We start from the raw sequence: 15,157 nt of genomic DNA, 5'->3' as shown, positions 1-15,157 counted from the left end.
TTGGTAGACCCTGCCACACACTAACAAGTAGACTATAGTATGGACTGAAGTAGGACTTAGGAGGGCTAACCTCCAGGCTTTATTATGCTATAACATTACAGGCAATTAGACTGTTGACTAACTTTTCGGCGCTTATGTTTTTCATTTATAAAATTACAAGCTTAATTCCATTATCTATTAGACCCCCTCAGGATTCCAAGATGTATGAGCTGATGTTAGTTGACTCTGGTTATTCATCGAATTATTTTGTCAATAGATAAGTAAAACATACAGTTTTGTTTTGTTTTGTTTTTAAACAGAAGGTACTTGTATGTGACAGAAGGTATATATGTGACAAGTGATGAGACTTGAGCAAACTGGAAAAGCTTGAGGTTTTATACGACATAAATGACAGTACAAAAATTTTCAGATTTACATAATCTTCTTCTTTTTCTTCTGCAGTTTCTGTTTCTATTCTTGTTCTTCTCTCTTGCCTTTATTCTATGGCCTTGATGTCAAGGTGCCTCTTAAAGGTAAGATTGCATTTAATTCTCAAAATGTGATTCTAAGAGGTATGTGATGAGAAGGATGCTACATATAGTTACTATTCCCATGTTTGTTTGTTTAAAAAAGTCCACTTAGTTTGGTTTGCTTAAATGCCATAAAATGAGAAAAAAGTCACTTGAAACTGATGTAACATTGTGTGTTGACTGTGGTTCAATTAAAAAAAAATTGAATTATAAAAGTGAGAAGCAGATCCAATCCACTTGGGTGATTATGAAAGAAATAAAGGAACCATCAAGTATTTTGGAAATCAAGAATTTTGTTCTAGTTAACCATATTGCTTTGGAAGGTCATGATGTCTGTGGAGCTCAGTGTTCTCATCAGTCTTCCATTATGCAGAAGGAATGGCTTCCCTGTCTGCAAAATGAAGAAATTTGAGTTTATCTTTCGTATCTCTTCCAACTTAAAAATTCTGATCCTTTAATTCTAATAAGCTAAAAATGACTGATTACTCTTAACCCTTTCTCTCCATCTGATTTCATCAGAACTCAAAAAAGCAGGCTGTTAAGTGAAATTGGATCTTCTTTTCAAATAAGATCATTTTCAATGTCAGTTTAGAAAAATAAGAGTTTTATCATTTTTAAATTATAAAGTCTATGTCTCACGAATACACATATAAATAATCTTGGACACTGATTCCCAGAGCTTGAAAAATACAGATCCCAAGGCCTTACTTCCAAGTTAATGGATCAGGTTATTGGAGATGGAGGTGAGAAGGAGGGTGGGAGAGGCGGAAAGCAAGGAATAATCTGTGTCTTTAACAAGCATACCAGGTGATTCTGATGTCTACCCAGGTACAGAAACCACAACTCATATTAACAGTATTTAAAAATGAGGAAGGGCCAGGTGCTCTTCTAAATCCAGGTATCATGGTCTGTGGCAGCTTTAGTTTTCCTATTGTATTATACAGGGATCTTTCCTGGACCTCATATTCTTCAACATTTTCTATAACAAGTTGAAAAATAAAGAAGAAACACTTTCTCTTTCCATGGGTATCAACTCTGTTACCTAGATGTGGTAGCAACATGCAAAAATGTTTTAGCACAACCAGTTACAAAGGAGTTGAGCAAATATGCCCAGGAAGTTTATGTCCTCATATAATCAACCCTCTGGCTTTATTCTATCTTCCAAAAGATCTTCTGTTCTGACTGATAGCCATCCTGTCTGGCAATCAGGATGGTAGCCTTGCAGAACATAAGGAAGAGGACTGAGGATCTGAAATTGAATAAGAATAGGAGTGCCTGTGTGGCTCAGTCAGTTAAGTGTCTGACTCTTGATTTTGGCTCAGGTCTTGACCTCTGGGTCATGAGATCGAGCCCCACATGGATCCTGCTTAAGATTCTTTCTCCTCTCTTACTCTCCTTCTGTCCACCCCTATTCCTGCTTGCTCACTGTTTCTCTTAAAAAAAAAAAATTGAATGATAATATAAGAAAAAATGGGTAAGATTTTCTAGGAAAGGGTAGAAATGGCTAGGTGTGAGAAAATGAGTAGCCCTCGCCAACCAAAAATAATAAATACATAGGACAAAGTTTAGTGGCACCCAAGTTCTACCCAAGTAGTTGAGGGAAGAATCAAAACTCGAAAATACTGGTTAGAAAATGAGTAGGTTTGAACATTCACATCAATAATGGCTAACACTTCCTTGCCCAATAGATATAATGACCTAAGCAATAGATATAATGACCCTCACAACACCCCCCTGTAAAGTCTCTGCTGCTTTTTTTTTTTTTTTTAAGATTTTATTTATTCATTTAAGAGAGAGAGAGAGCAGAAGCAGGGAGGAGGGGCAGAGTGAGAGGGAGAAGCATACTCCCTGCTGAGTAGGGAGCCAGATGCAGGGCTCCAGGATCCCAGGACCCTGAGATTATGACCTGAGCCAAATGCAGATGCTTAACCAACTAAGCCATCTAGGCATCCCCAAGATCAAGGGCTGCTTTTATTCCTTTCTTCACAGCTGGAGACACACCAACACAGGACTTTCCCAAGGAAATAGAGCTACAATCAGCAAGACTGGCACTTGTACGCCAACAGCCTCGATCTAGAGGCTCTTAGCTGCTTACAAACCACCATGCTGCTGCACAAAGGAAAGAGGGCATTTCTCTCACATTGTGAGCGCCGTTGGTGATCATGTATGTCAGCAGTCAGGGTGCAATGTGGGTAGTACTGCTTGGCTAGTAGGTTTTAAAATTACAGTGTGCTCATCTCTCTACCTTTTTCCATTTTTTGTGACTCTGAGGGTTGTACAGGATTTAATTTGCTTTTCTTCCAGAGTAGCACAAAACTGCCACTTAGTAGTTATCTACTGAATGAAAAGTCATGATTATAATTAATAATAATATAGCAAATTAATGTGACGGTGAATCTGGGGATTCAGATATAGGTATAGGAAAATGACTGAGTAGTTTAGAGTTACAGCTTTGAAGTCAGATAAACTGTTGTGTTTGGATCCTGCCATTTACAAGCTATGTCATGGTAACTTTAATCCACCTGAGATGAGGTTTTCTATTCTGTAAAATGGTTATATTACCTACAACTTGGTATTATGTTGAGAGAACTAAATGCAATTATACATGTAAAAGACTTACCACATTCTTTGGAACATAGTTCATAATCAGCAACTCTTAGCTATTATTATACAAAAATTTAGCACCACATTTACTGAAGTTGTGAGTTTATAACTTTGATATTATAACTTGTAAGGGCACTTGGGTGGCTGAGTCAGTTAAGTCTGAGACCTTGGTTTTGGGTCAGGTCATGATCTCACAGTTCTGGGATGGAGACCTGCATCAGGCTCTACACTCAGTGGGGAGTCTGTTTTTCTGCCTCTCTCTGGCCTCTGCTCCTCCCCCAACTCGTGAGTGCTGTCTTGCTCTCTGTCTCCTTCTCTAAAACAAAGAAGTCTTTTGGGACACCTGGCTCAGTTGATTAAGTGTCTGCTTTTGGCTCCTGTCATGATCCTATTTTCCTGAAATTGAGCCCCATGTCAGGCTCCCTGCTCAGTGAAGAGTTTGCTTCTCTCTCTACCTCTACTCCTCCTCCCTACTCAGTGCTCTCCCTGTCTTTCAAATAAAGAAATAAAATCTTTAAAACAAACAAATAAAGCCTTTTAAAAAAAGAAATGATAGGGGCAGCTGGGTGGCTCAGTTGGTTAAAGCTTCTGCCTTCGGCTCAGGTCATGATCCCAGGGTCCTGAAATCAAGCCCCACATCAGGATCTCTACACAACAGGGAGCCTGCTTCCTCCTCTCTCTCTGCCTGCCTCTCTGCCTACTTGTGATCTCCGTCTATCAAATAAATAAATAAAATCTTTAAAAAAACAAAAACAAAAAAACTTAAAAAAAAAAAAAAAGGAATTATAACTTCTAGCATTACCAAGTATTTTACCACCTAAACCAGAACAAGTAATTTCCTTTTTGTCTCCTCTTTTCAGGAAGTATTCTAGATTTAAATAAGATGACTGGAAATTGATCAATGCCACTTTTATCTCCAAAGCAGATGAAGGAGAGATAGGAAGAAGTAAGGAAGAAAAATGTTTGGCTCTTTGGCAGGTAGTAAAGGTGTATTACACATAACCATAAAAATATTTTTCCTACTAAATTAAGGATTTATACTCTGCTCTTAAACCCAAGACTCACTTAAATTATATGTAAAGATACCTTCCTTGAAGTGGAGCCACTCGTGCTTTTTTTTCTTTTCGCAATTAAATTACCTAAGTCATTTTGTGGTGATCTAGAAGCTGCCGAAGGCTCCCAAGAAAGCACCCTTACTGCTCTCAGTGGCAGCTAAATGCAGCTGCACAGATTATATCAGGACTTTCATCTTAAGCAGGGGAACCCCAGGTAGTTTCAGAAGATACCATCTGTGCATGCATTCTGTAGATTTATTCTAAATAAATAGTGTACCACAAATTCTTCCATGTCAGTTATACAGGGAGACAAAGGAAAGAAGAAAATGAGAGGAGTAAAGAAATAGCTATCACCAGGTTATTGTTACATCAGGTTATAGTGACCAGGTTATAGTGACTGAAAATCCTCTTCTTCTGAAGAGGGACATGTTAATGAGGAATATGCCAGAACCAACTCCGTTCATTATGCAGTTTGGAAGACCATACCGAGAAGAGGTGATCATAATTTTTCATTTACATACCGTTGTTCGTTTTTTTTTGTTTTTGTTTTTAAGATTTTATTTATTTATTTGATAGACGTCCCCTGTTGTTTGTTTTTAATGATCCCAGTGTCAACCATGAACACTTGAACTTGATAGTTCAGTATTTTCACTTCCTGTCTAGTAACATAATACAGGTTAAAAGACCAATAATACTATATTGTTGTTCTGATTTAAAAAAAAAAAAGACTTAAAAAATAAATACTGTGGGCGCCTGGGTGGGTTGAGCCTCTGCCTGCAGCTCGGGTCATGGTCTAAGGGTCCTGGGATCAAGGCCTGCATCGGGCTCTCTGCTTGGCGGGGAGCCTGCTTCCCCCTCTCTCTCTGCCTACTTGTGATCTCTCTCTCTCTCTGTCTCTGTCAAATAAATAAATAAATAAACAAACTGTATTATAAAAACAGCCATAGCAGTGCCTAGGTGGCTCAGTTGGTTAAGTGTCTGCCTTTGGCTGGCATTGTGATCTCTGGGTCCTAGGATAGAGCCCACATCAGACTCCCTGCTCAGTAGGGAGTCTGCTTTTCTCTCTCTCTCCCTCTGCCCCTTCCCACTCTCATTCTCCCTCTCTTAAATAAATAAATAAAAACTCTTTTTAAAAAGTCAGCTACGGGGCACCTGGGTGGCTCAGTGGGTTAAGCCTCTGCCTTTGGCTCGGGTCATGAAATCGGGGTCCTGGGATAGAGCCCTGCATCCAGCTCTCTGCTCAGCGGGAGCCTGCTTTCCCCTTCTCTCTGCCTGCCTCTCTGCCTGCTTGTGGTCTCTCTCTCGCTTTGTCAAATAAATAAAATTTTTAAAAAGCCAGCTATAACTGATTAGTTACAAATTCTCCATGAAAATATGCAAATGTTTTTTCTTATTACATTTATATTTTTTCAATCCCTCCTGCCAAGGCCTGGGGGTGGCCTGCAGAAAATAAATGGCAATATGACTCTACTATATTTATTGTTTAAGATGAAAAATTTTGTTCCTTATTCTCTTACATTGTTAACAGATAAGATGAATCATTGTATGCCAGTTAGTCAGTCTTTCTTTCCTTTTTTTTTTTTTTTTTAAGATTTTATTTATTTGACAAAGAGGAAGAGAGTATAAGCAGGGGGAGGGACAGAGGGAGAGAGAGAAGCAGATTCTCCACTGAGCAGGGAGCCCAACGTGGGGGTTGATCCCAGGACCCTGGGTTCATTACCTGAGCCAAAGGCCGACCCTTAACTGACTGAGCCACCCAGGTGCCCCAATCAGTCTTTCTTTATGTAGATATATTCATTAGTCTTCATCTAGTCATACTGAGGTTGTTTCCCTGTCTTATAGATTAGGTTATTAAGAAAGCATAGACTAGGGCTTATGCTTTATAGATCTTTGTATGTTCAAGGTCTACAGCAGTGCCTTCTATATACTAAGTGCTGAACACATTTTAAGTTGACAGGTGGACTGAAGGCTAGACAGATAAATGAGTAAATGGTTGGGTAAATGACTGAGAAAGCAGATTTGTGACATGTTAGGTCAGAGCCCTGGATAGGATGGGACTATAATAACAAGATGGCTATCTGATTTGTTCTTTATGTGTCTTTGGAGAATAACTTGAAGAATGAGTGAATAGGGGTGCTAGGGTGGCTCAGTTGTTAAGCGTCTGCCTTCAGCTCCGGTAGTGATCCCAGGATCCTGGGATGGAGCCCCGTATCAGACTCCCTGCTGGGCAGGAAGTCTGCTTCTCCCTCTCCCACTTCCACTGCTTGAGTTCCTTCTCTTGCTGTGTATCTCTCTGTTAAATAAATAAATAAAATCTTTAAAAAAAAAAAAAAGAGTGAACAAAGGAAAGAATACATGAATAAATACATTCTCCCCCATCTCCATGGTGGTGATGTCCTACTCACCTGGCTCAGTGCTTCTTCTCTAGATGCTCTTATAATTCGCACTCCACATGGCAGCTGAGTGAATTTTAGGAAACACAAATCTAACCATGCCCCCTGCCTGGGAAAGCATCATCATTAGAGTGAAATCTCATTCCCTTAATGTGGCCAAACAGAGCACAGAATGGTCTAACTGCAAACAGCCTCTCAGGTTTTCTCTTGCTCTAGAAGCTTCTTTGATGAGCCTTAGTCCCTTCTGCCTACTGCAGGGGTTTGCCCACGCAGTCCTTGTGCACACAGTACTTTCAGCCCTGATTTATCTAGTAAACATCTACTCATTTATCCTTCAGATCCCAGCTCACTTGTGACTCCCGCAGGCAAGTCTTCCTTGATTGTACTCCCAGACAAATTTTACATGCATTTGGGTTGTTTTGGTTCTTGTTGTTGTCATTTTTCTCAATTAATGCCTGTATTCCTCATTCTGTCCAGGTTCTTGAGGGCCAGGACCATGCATATTTTATTCATCCTGTAACCCTAATGCCCACATAGCGCCTAGCTTGTATTGACAATCCATAAATATTTCTTAATGATGGTTATGGTATTATGGTAAAGAAGAGAAAGAAGACATCTCTTTTGTGGTTGACAAGTGCATTTCATATCTATTACTTTATTTAATAGAGAGATCCTACAAAATAGATATTATTATGCCTCTATAAATATTAATTTCTTAATATAAAAGATTAGCAAGTGATAGCCTCTACTACTTCTCTAGGGATTAAATGACATTATATAAGTAAAGCAACCAGTATAGTACATGGCATATAGAAAGACTCATTAAAAGCCAAGTTCCTAGGACACAGTAAGCATTCTGTCTTGGATCATGCATTATGAGATGTGCTTCTGTCCACTTGGAATGTCTTTCCCACACAACCATCAACTAGTTAATATCCATTTGTCCTACCCATGTCAGTGTAAAAGCAGCGACTCAGGGAAGCCTGCTCTGATCTCTGACTTCAGTTTTGTTTAATTTATCATTATGTCTTTCCCACTAGGATTCTCTTAACCCAACTACCTTATAGGGTCGGGTTCCTCATCTGTAAGATGGAGGTAATAATAGAGCTACCCTTTATTGACTATTTTACCATATGATAAATTGTATATGAGGGTTATGAAATGAAAGATGTCAGGAAGACCCGTAGGGGTCTGGATGGTACAGTTTATTGGGTGATGGTGCCCTTTACAGAGACCTCAGAAGCAGGAAGAGGGAGTGACTGCTGTCCAGGATTGGGTTCTTTATGATAACTAGGGATCAGGAGGTAGCTATAGTTTGTGACTCAATATACCTCTAAATATGTGGCCCATAAAGGATCAAAACTATAACTTCTAGCAGTTAGAAAACCCTAAAGAACAGTGAACATAAGTAGCCAGTCCATTAAACCCAACTCATATTTGCTAAGTGTCATCTGTGAACCAGGCAGTGTAGTAGGTACTTGGATACTGGAATCACAAGTCAGACATTACATGACTGTGCTCATTCACTTACGGTCTGCTGGCATGTAGTAAACTCTCAGAAATGGTAGCTGCAATCGCTGTGTGGCAGAGGAGGAAACTAAAGCTCGGTGATGTTAAAGCAACCCACTCATAGGAATTCCTGAGGTTCTGTCATATCCCAAGGGCCTTGTCAATCAAAAGCGAATGTATGTTCTCTACAATTTTTGTTACAGTGTGCCTTTGGTTCACTGAAAATTGGTCATTGATGATGGCCCATTGGATGGGACTTCAGTTATTCACAATGCCCATCTGAATAAATGTGGCTCTGTTCCCAGCTCCTTTACAGATACTCACTGTACACAAATTTAATATTCTGGGAGACTGCCCTTCTGTGTTTACATATTTATTCTATCCATACAAATACACATACACTATATATATTTTTATATGTACATATATTATACACAAACACACACCTTAAAGCATCTTTTATGTACGTTAAGATCAGTTTTCTTCTCTACCAGGGAATATAAGAGTATTACAGTTGTAGCCAGTTGTTTGGGGCTCTTATCTCAGTGGGATATAAATATGAACATAATCTATTTTTCTCAAAACATGGCTTTCACTCAGGTTCTAATTTTCCTCTTATTCTTTAATAAATCTCAAGCTGGCTCCCCAGTTTTTCAGTTCTTTAAAGTCTGGCTCAGTTTAAAATTCAACCTCCGAGTCCATCTAATCTCATTTCTTCCCTATTCCAGGTGTAGGACAGATTCATGATCTGGCTCTAAGAGATCTCTCCCTCTTCCCTGTTCAAAGCTTGGTTCTCGTGGAGGGCAGGGAAGAGGCAGAGGGAAAAGAGTACATGTCTCTCAACTGCATTGACAGTGTTTGTGACTCTCCCCCTGGTGGTTGATGCTTTTCTCTGGCAGTTAACAGTGCTGATGTCCTTTCTATGAGAGGTGATGAAAGACTGGCCATTTGGGGGAACGTATGTGTGAGTTCTTCAGAAGCTGTGCAGGGTGTGCCCACAGCAGTATTCCCTGACTGGCTGAGACCCAAGCCCTTCCATTGCTTCTCTGGATCTCAGCATTGGTGCTCCCAGCCACAACATCTTGTTGGGAACGCATCTCCTGCCTTATCTTTGCCCTGCCATCCCTGTCCAGTTCTCTGCCCAGATAGACAAAGAAAGATGTGCAATAGGTGAGCATTGCTCTGTATTTGAACACTAGAATGTGAGTCTCATTTGTATAAGTACCAACAGTCTCTCCCACCTACATCTAATCCACTGTACTTCCTTCCCACTGGTCCTCCTCTGTGACCCTATCACTCTTTCACTCACGTCTAATCTAGTCTTTAGGAGCAACATGCCTCTGCAAATATGAATTCCAGATATTTCTGACTGGTGCTAATGGCAAGAATTCTTTTGAATCTTTCATTTGCCTCTAGTTGGTGGACTGGAAATCTCCTGGGGTACTAACTGCATTGCCTCCCACCACTTTGGATATTGATCACTATTTCTGCAGCACCAGTAAAGTCCTGCTAGAGAATTAGTATTTTTGTTTTACAAATGGAGAAATGAAGGCTTAGAGAATTGAAATAACTTGTCATTGGACATACAGTGTCCAAAACTGGAAATCCCAGTTTTCTCCATCCATGTTATTGAGGCTGTAAAGGCCAAGTCTTTGAGCAGCGCATGATAGCACATCCTTTGTGCCATCTCTGGCTTTTGGGGGGAAGAAAGTATTATATCCTTAACATCTAACCAAGTTTAAAACTCAGACACAGAGACTTAAAGAGAAATAGGGCTAGTAGTTCTAACTGGTATAGTCCAGGGAAGTACCTTTTCAGGAACATCTCTGGAGCCAATTAAGAAACCCATATGGCATACTTCCCAGGGAATCCCAAGGTCAAGACCTCAGAGTGGAGTCTACATGCCACTGGATACAATTGTTGAGGAGGAAATATGACATAAATGTAAGTCACTGAAAGGCATAGATAGACAAGATCTGCTTTTAAAATAATTTTATGTTTTGTAATTTTATATTTAATTTTGGGGGTATGATCATTCATTTGAGCTTCTAAGGTGTTGTCTTGGAAGGCCCCAGAAGTAAAGGCTACTATGATAATTGCTTATATGTCAGGCCACTTACTATGAAATAAGACCTGTTCGTCACTTTCCATGCAGATATAACCCTTGAAATAGATTGTTCTCTTTTCTCACTTAAAATTAAAGGGATTGAGCTTAGAGACTTCGTTTATGTAACTTGGATTAGATAGTAGAGCTCAAAGAGGTGGTAAAGAATAATTTTTTTCCTTAAAAAAATAATTTTATTCCTGCTTCAGTTAATGACAGCAATGGTGATTTAAGAATTTTCCCTCTGTTTTTCAGAGTAACCGAAAACACGGATAAGACCCCAGAAAGGCAAATGCTTCTAGACCTTCAAAGATGGCAGAAATGTTTACAACAGTGAGAGGGAGATCAAAAGCTAAGAACTACCCTGTAGCCAGGACTACAACTGTGTATTTTAAAGCCATTATTCAAGGTTTCTTACTTGACAGTTCCCACATGACCCTGTTGAAAATCTACAATATATGCTGCATTTAATGAAACATGTATATGTCAAACCAGAAGAAAAGAACTATAAACGTATATTGTGTAAGGAAAAAGTTCAGCAATGGAAACAGTTTCAGCAGATCAAGGAAAGATGTGTCTTGGGCATGGAACCAAAGTTACAAAGAAACACTCTCCCCCTGCTGTGCAGGGGGATCATTTTAATGTAACACCACACCCCATGGAAACACTAGTCCTGAAATAAACATTTTCAAAAATCAAAACAAAGGAAAAAACAAGGGCGGGTGGGGAATGAAGCACGAGGAATACCTATGAGGAGCTATTTACAATAAAATGTTTCATTTGAAAAGTCTGGTTTCTTACTACAGGGATTTGCTTTTTGTCTTTATTGTTTAAAACTCAGGAACAGAGCCGTCTGCAATGTGAATGGGAAGGAAAGCAGTCTCCCGCTTGTTTCTCTTCCAGAGGTGGAGCTTGTGGAATGCATTCTACAGAGGACAGATGAGAGCGCACCACAATGACCCCCACTCAACTGGCGACAAGGCGGAGGACCTAGGCGAATGTAACATAAGAAATAAAAGCAGATTTGATGCTGCCTTGGCCTTCTGCCACATCTATCTTCCTCCACGAGCAGACTGATCTCATTCGTATTGAAAATTAAGAAGATGATGCCCTAAATCACAAGTTCCCTGACTCGGTTCTGTTAACAATGCTACCATCTATCTCTAGGGCACGCGGGCCCGAGAACATCTCTGAATCCATTTCCAAAATACTGGTTTTCAAATGGCTGCTTAAAATTGCCTGCAAATAAATATGTTATACTGTTTGAATAAAAACACAGTAGAGGTGAAAAGTAAACTTCTACCAACAGCTGAGTTTGCCACAGAGATGCAAAAGATCAACAAAATTATGATTTTTTTTTAAAGTATCCTGATATGCCTAGAGCATTCTGACCTCTTGTCGTTTAGACTGATAACATTTTTTTCCCCCAGAGAGCCGACAGCAACAAGACAGCTCTACTTTTTTTTTTTATATATAGAAATAACATAAGTTACCAATAAGGTCGTTTTCTACCAGAGAAGAGTAGAAGACTGATACTTTTCCTAAGTTATGTAATACTGAGTCTTGGATTCATCTCTGAGAGCCAGTAAATGTTCCTGAAAAACAAATTTAACACCTCATTTACTGTAGATAACAAAACAGCCTCAATTTTTCAAATTGTCAAGGTTTTATTTACAGGGCTAGATTTCCCATGCATAAAGAATGTGTGTAGGGAGCCAGAAACTCTTTCTAATGAAATGCTACACAAATCCTTCCATACGTGAGTTCCGTATCTTATTCTTTGGTTTTTAATGCTGGCATTTTCCAAGCCAGAACACGAACTGAAGAATAGGCCAAGAAAGGCTAGAATGCTGAGGGGTCCCGTGTTCTGTCCTCTTTTCTGCTGACCCAGGTGTCTTTGGCCCCAGTCACTTAACCTCTCTGTGCCTCAGTCTCCTCATCTGCAAAATGAGGTTAAATGCTTTTTCATAAAGGTTTTGTTTTGTTTTTTCAATTCTGGAACAAGAGGTGCTTAAAGTAGCACAAAGTGCTTTGTAAAATTACGACTGCTATATTATTTGACTTTCTTGTATTGTTGAGAAAAAGTCCCCCACATAATAAAATAGTGCTTCAGTTTTATTAAATCTAAGCACCGCAGCACTGAAGCTTTCCCATTGAACTACCTGGGATATCGCTAGCAATAAAGGTTGGGAGATCCAGAGCTGGGATCTCTGATAACCTATAGTAAACAGATCATCTCATGTTTTTGAGCAAGACCGAAGAACGTCATTTCCCTGAGAAGTATCTCGTAGCTCTCCTTATTGTGTATGCATGCCATGATAAGGAAGAAACACTTTAGTCACAGGAGAGCCAACTCTGAAATTAAAGTGTGGAATCTACTGATAGTATCACATAATTAGTCTGATCATCCCTTTCATTTTGGAGAGATGTACAGTAATGGGTCCTACTGGGAATATACAAAATAATCATCCTGCTGGGTTTTTTATTCAACTGGGTAGTTTCTTTACTTGGTATGAAGAGCACATTCGTTGTGCAGGCAATGTTAAAGAATGTGGCACTACGCTACAGTCTGTGACCCAACCCTTTCTGATCTCAGAGTACGTGGAAGAGAATCAATTACTCTTCCCTCTTCAACTTTTCTCTTCTGTTCTTTAGTGGACAATCCAGGGTCTGTCTGTGCAAATCCATACTCCATCTGCTATGTCAAACCTGCTTTCCTTCTCTTCATCTTGCTTTTTCCACCAAGAAACTTGTATGCTAAATTTTATATCCAAGCACTGACTTTGATTTAAATGACTAGAAACATCTGTAAAAACAGTGTGGCTTGATTGTGTACCTTATCTGCTATAAATCTGATTGTATCACACACATAGAAAATCACACACAAGCAATACAGTTAGGATGACCATCTAAGCAGCTTTAGATACATTTAGGACAAATGCAAAAGGGAGGGATTCATACTTTTTGTTCAGCCTTCAGGAAATGAGCAAAGTTCTCTAGATTTTAGGCTAAAAGGGTATGTTTTTACCAAGTCTTAGTCCTGATCCTCAAAGTTTACATACCATTGGATTAGGCTAAATATTTTGATAAATACATCTCTGTTATTCACTTCAACAATTATAAGAACATCAACAAAATTATAAAGGTATGTTTGACTCATGGATCCACAGAAATGAATCCTATTTAAATGAATGTTTCCCTTGCATATTATGTTCAGCAATAGTAAAGGGTATCTCATGAGTAATGGAGAGGCTGAATGTGGGCCCACTTCTTACAGAGAGTACATAATCCCCACTCTGATGTTTAATTTCTGTATCTGAACTACCCTGACATACTTGGCCAATAAGTTAGTAGTGGTCAGGATGACCTTCTTCAGGGTTCATTTAGTTGATTTTTCTTATCAAAGTATTCATCTCTTGGAAAATAAATGTAACTAATGATATTAAAGAATAGTTTGACAAAAAAAGGAAAGCCCCAATTTGGATAGTTATTCGGGACAGGAAAATTTTCACAAGGAATGAAAAACAAAATTGAAAACTATATTTGGCTATCATACTAGAAAAAGCCTCTATTATTAAATTGACTGTCTAACCATTTTTCTTTAATGCCACCAAAATTTTATTTTAGGAAACACATTTGAATGTGCTTTTAACCTGTGTCAAACCTGCCAGTAGTAAGGTTTTAGGGGTGGAACAATAAATTTTGCTTTGATTTTTCTTCCACTCACAAATAACCGTTCACATAGGTGGCCTGGTTCTTCAGTAGGATAGAGATGATGTAGAGGGTTCATGGGTCATCACTGGAGCTGAAAGGGGACATTTATTCTCTACTAGTATGGGAGAAGTAAAGTTTTGCCAAATAATTTTTGCTACAGTATTTAATTTCAACTAAATTTTTGTTCATAATAAATCTTTGATAAACTTGTTCCTTTTGCCTATTTATTGTCAACTTTTCCTGTAAACCCATTGTGTAATTCACATGTTTAATGTCTTCAATGTAATTCTTATCTTCATTGTTTAAAAAGGAAGTGTTTGAAAAACTGCTTAGGTTTTCATGGGAACTATAAAAATGATATCATTTTTGTGTTGATGTTTAAATAATTGGATCATGTGTGTTATGTTACATCAAAGTAGATGGACAGCATAGACATTTTTAAATACTTAATTGCATTTTTTTGATTTTCAAAGAGTGGCACTATGTATGTATGTATATATATACATGTATACATGGTATATGTGTGTGTGTGTATATATACATTTAGGGTGTTGAAAAAGTTCAATATAACTTCTGGAAGACCAATAATCAAAGCAAATCTTAGATGACTTTATGTCATGAGTTAATACTTCCAGGAAGGGCCCAGGCTTCTCCTTAAGTTGATACTTTTTTAAAGGGAAAAAAGTAGGTCACAAAGACTTAAAGGACTAAAGTTTTCTTCCCGTTCAACTGCGTTGTCACTTCTTTATATTACCTTGAGACTGAATTTCAGGTGTATTGGTGATAAGCTTCATACATAAGAGAAAGTTGGAGTTGATCCTCTAACTCCATTTCAGTACTGGGCAAGGAAGATTCACATTCTTTTGCTGCCATTTAATTTGGTTCTTCTTAAATAAACCTTCTGCTGTTTGAAAGTTCAAGTCCAGTGTTTAATCAAGTTACTAAAGATCTATTCCAAGGAGTAATGTGTCAAAAATAGGTTATAATTTGCTATATTCAACCTAGTGTATCATGCTCAGAGGTGGCAGGGACTGATTCGGTGAAGTTCCCTGTGTTTGCATTTGTGTTTTTGCATTAAGGCCTTTGCACCCTGCTTTTATTTCCATCCTTGTTATAGCAAAGTTCTGGAGGATGGAAATGGTGTAGATAAACAACTTTGAGTCCAATTTTGCCTAAAGTCAAGACTCTACAAACTCGCTCGAGTGTGGGTAATGCAGTTTCCAAAAAGCACATCCCCAGCATCCATCAATAAGAGCAATCACTTAGATT

The 15,157-nt window shown here is 38.7% G+C and overlaps 1 protein-coding gene across 9 annotated transcripts in view; it reads left to right on the top strand.

The window, feature by feature from the left end:
- The window catches only part of JAKMIP2 (janus kinase and microtubule interacting protein 2), a 173,003-nt gene extending 158,195 nt beyond the window's left edge, over window positions 1–14,808 (top strand). For 4 of the 9 annotated variants that reach the window (XM_059417864.1, XM_059417862.1, XM_059417870.1 and 1 more), the window contains 2 exons: window positions 442–512; window positions 11,016–14,808. In XM_059417864.1, the coding sequence (XP_059273847.1) occupies window positions 442–512; window positions 11,016–11,117 (173 nt within the window). In that variant the 3' untranslated portion in view covers window positions 11,118–14,808. Of the gene's footprint in view, window positions 1–441; window positions 513–10,429 lie in introns of all 9 variants that reach the window. The other 5 variants (XM_059417871.1, XM_059417866.1, XM_059417865.1 and 2 more) reach the window with 3 other exon arrangements.
- The last annotated feature ends 349 nt before the right edge of the window (window positions 14,809–15,157 follow it).

This window comes from Mustela nigripes, chromosome 12 (assembly GCF_022355385.1).
Source record: "Mustela nigripes isolate SB6536 chromosome 12, MUSNIG.SB6536, whole genome shotgun sequence".
Classification (NCBI taxonomy): Eukaryota; Metazoa; Chordata; class Mammalia; order Carnivora; family Mustelidae; genus Mustela; species Mustela nigripes.
The sequence above is the reverse complement of the archived record's forward strand: the minus strand, read 5'-3'. Positions and strand labels throughout refer to the sequence as shown.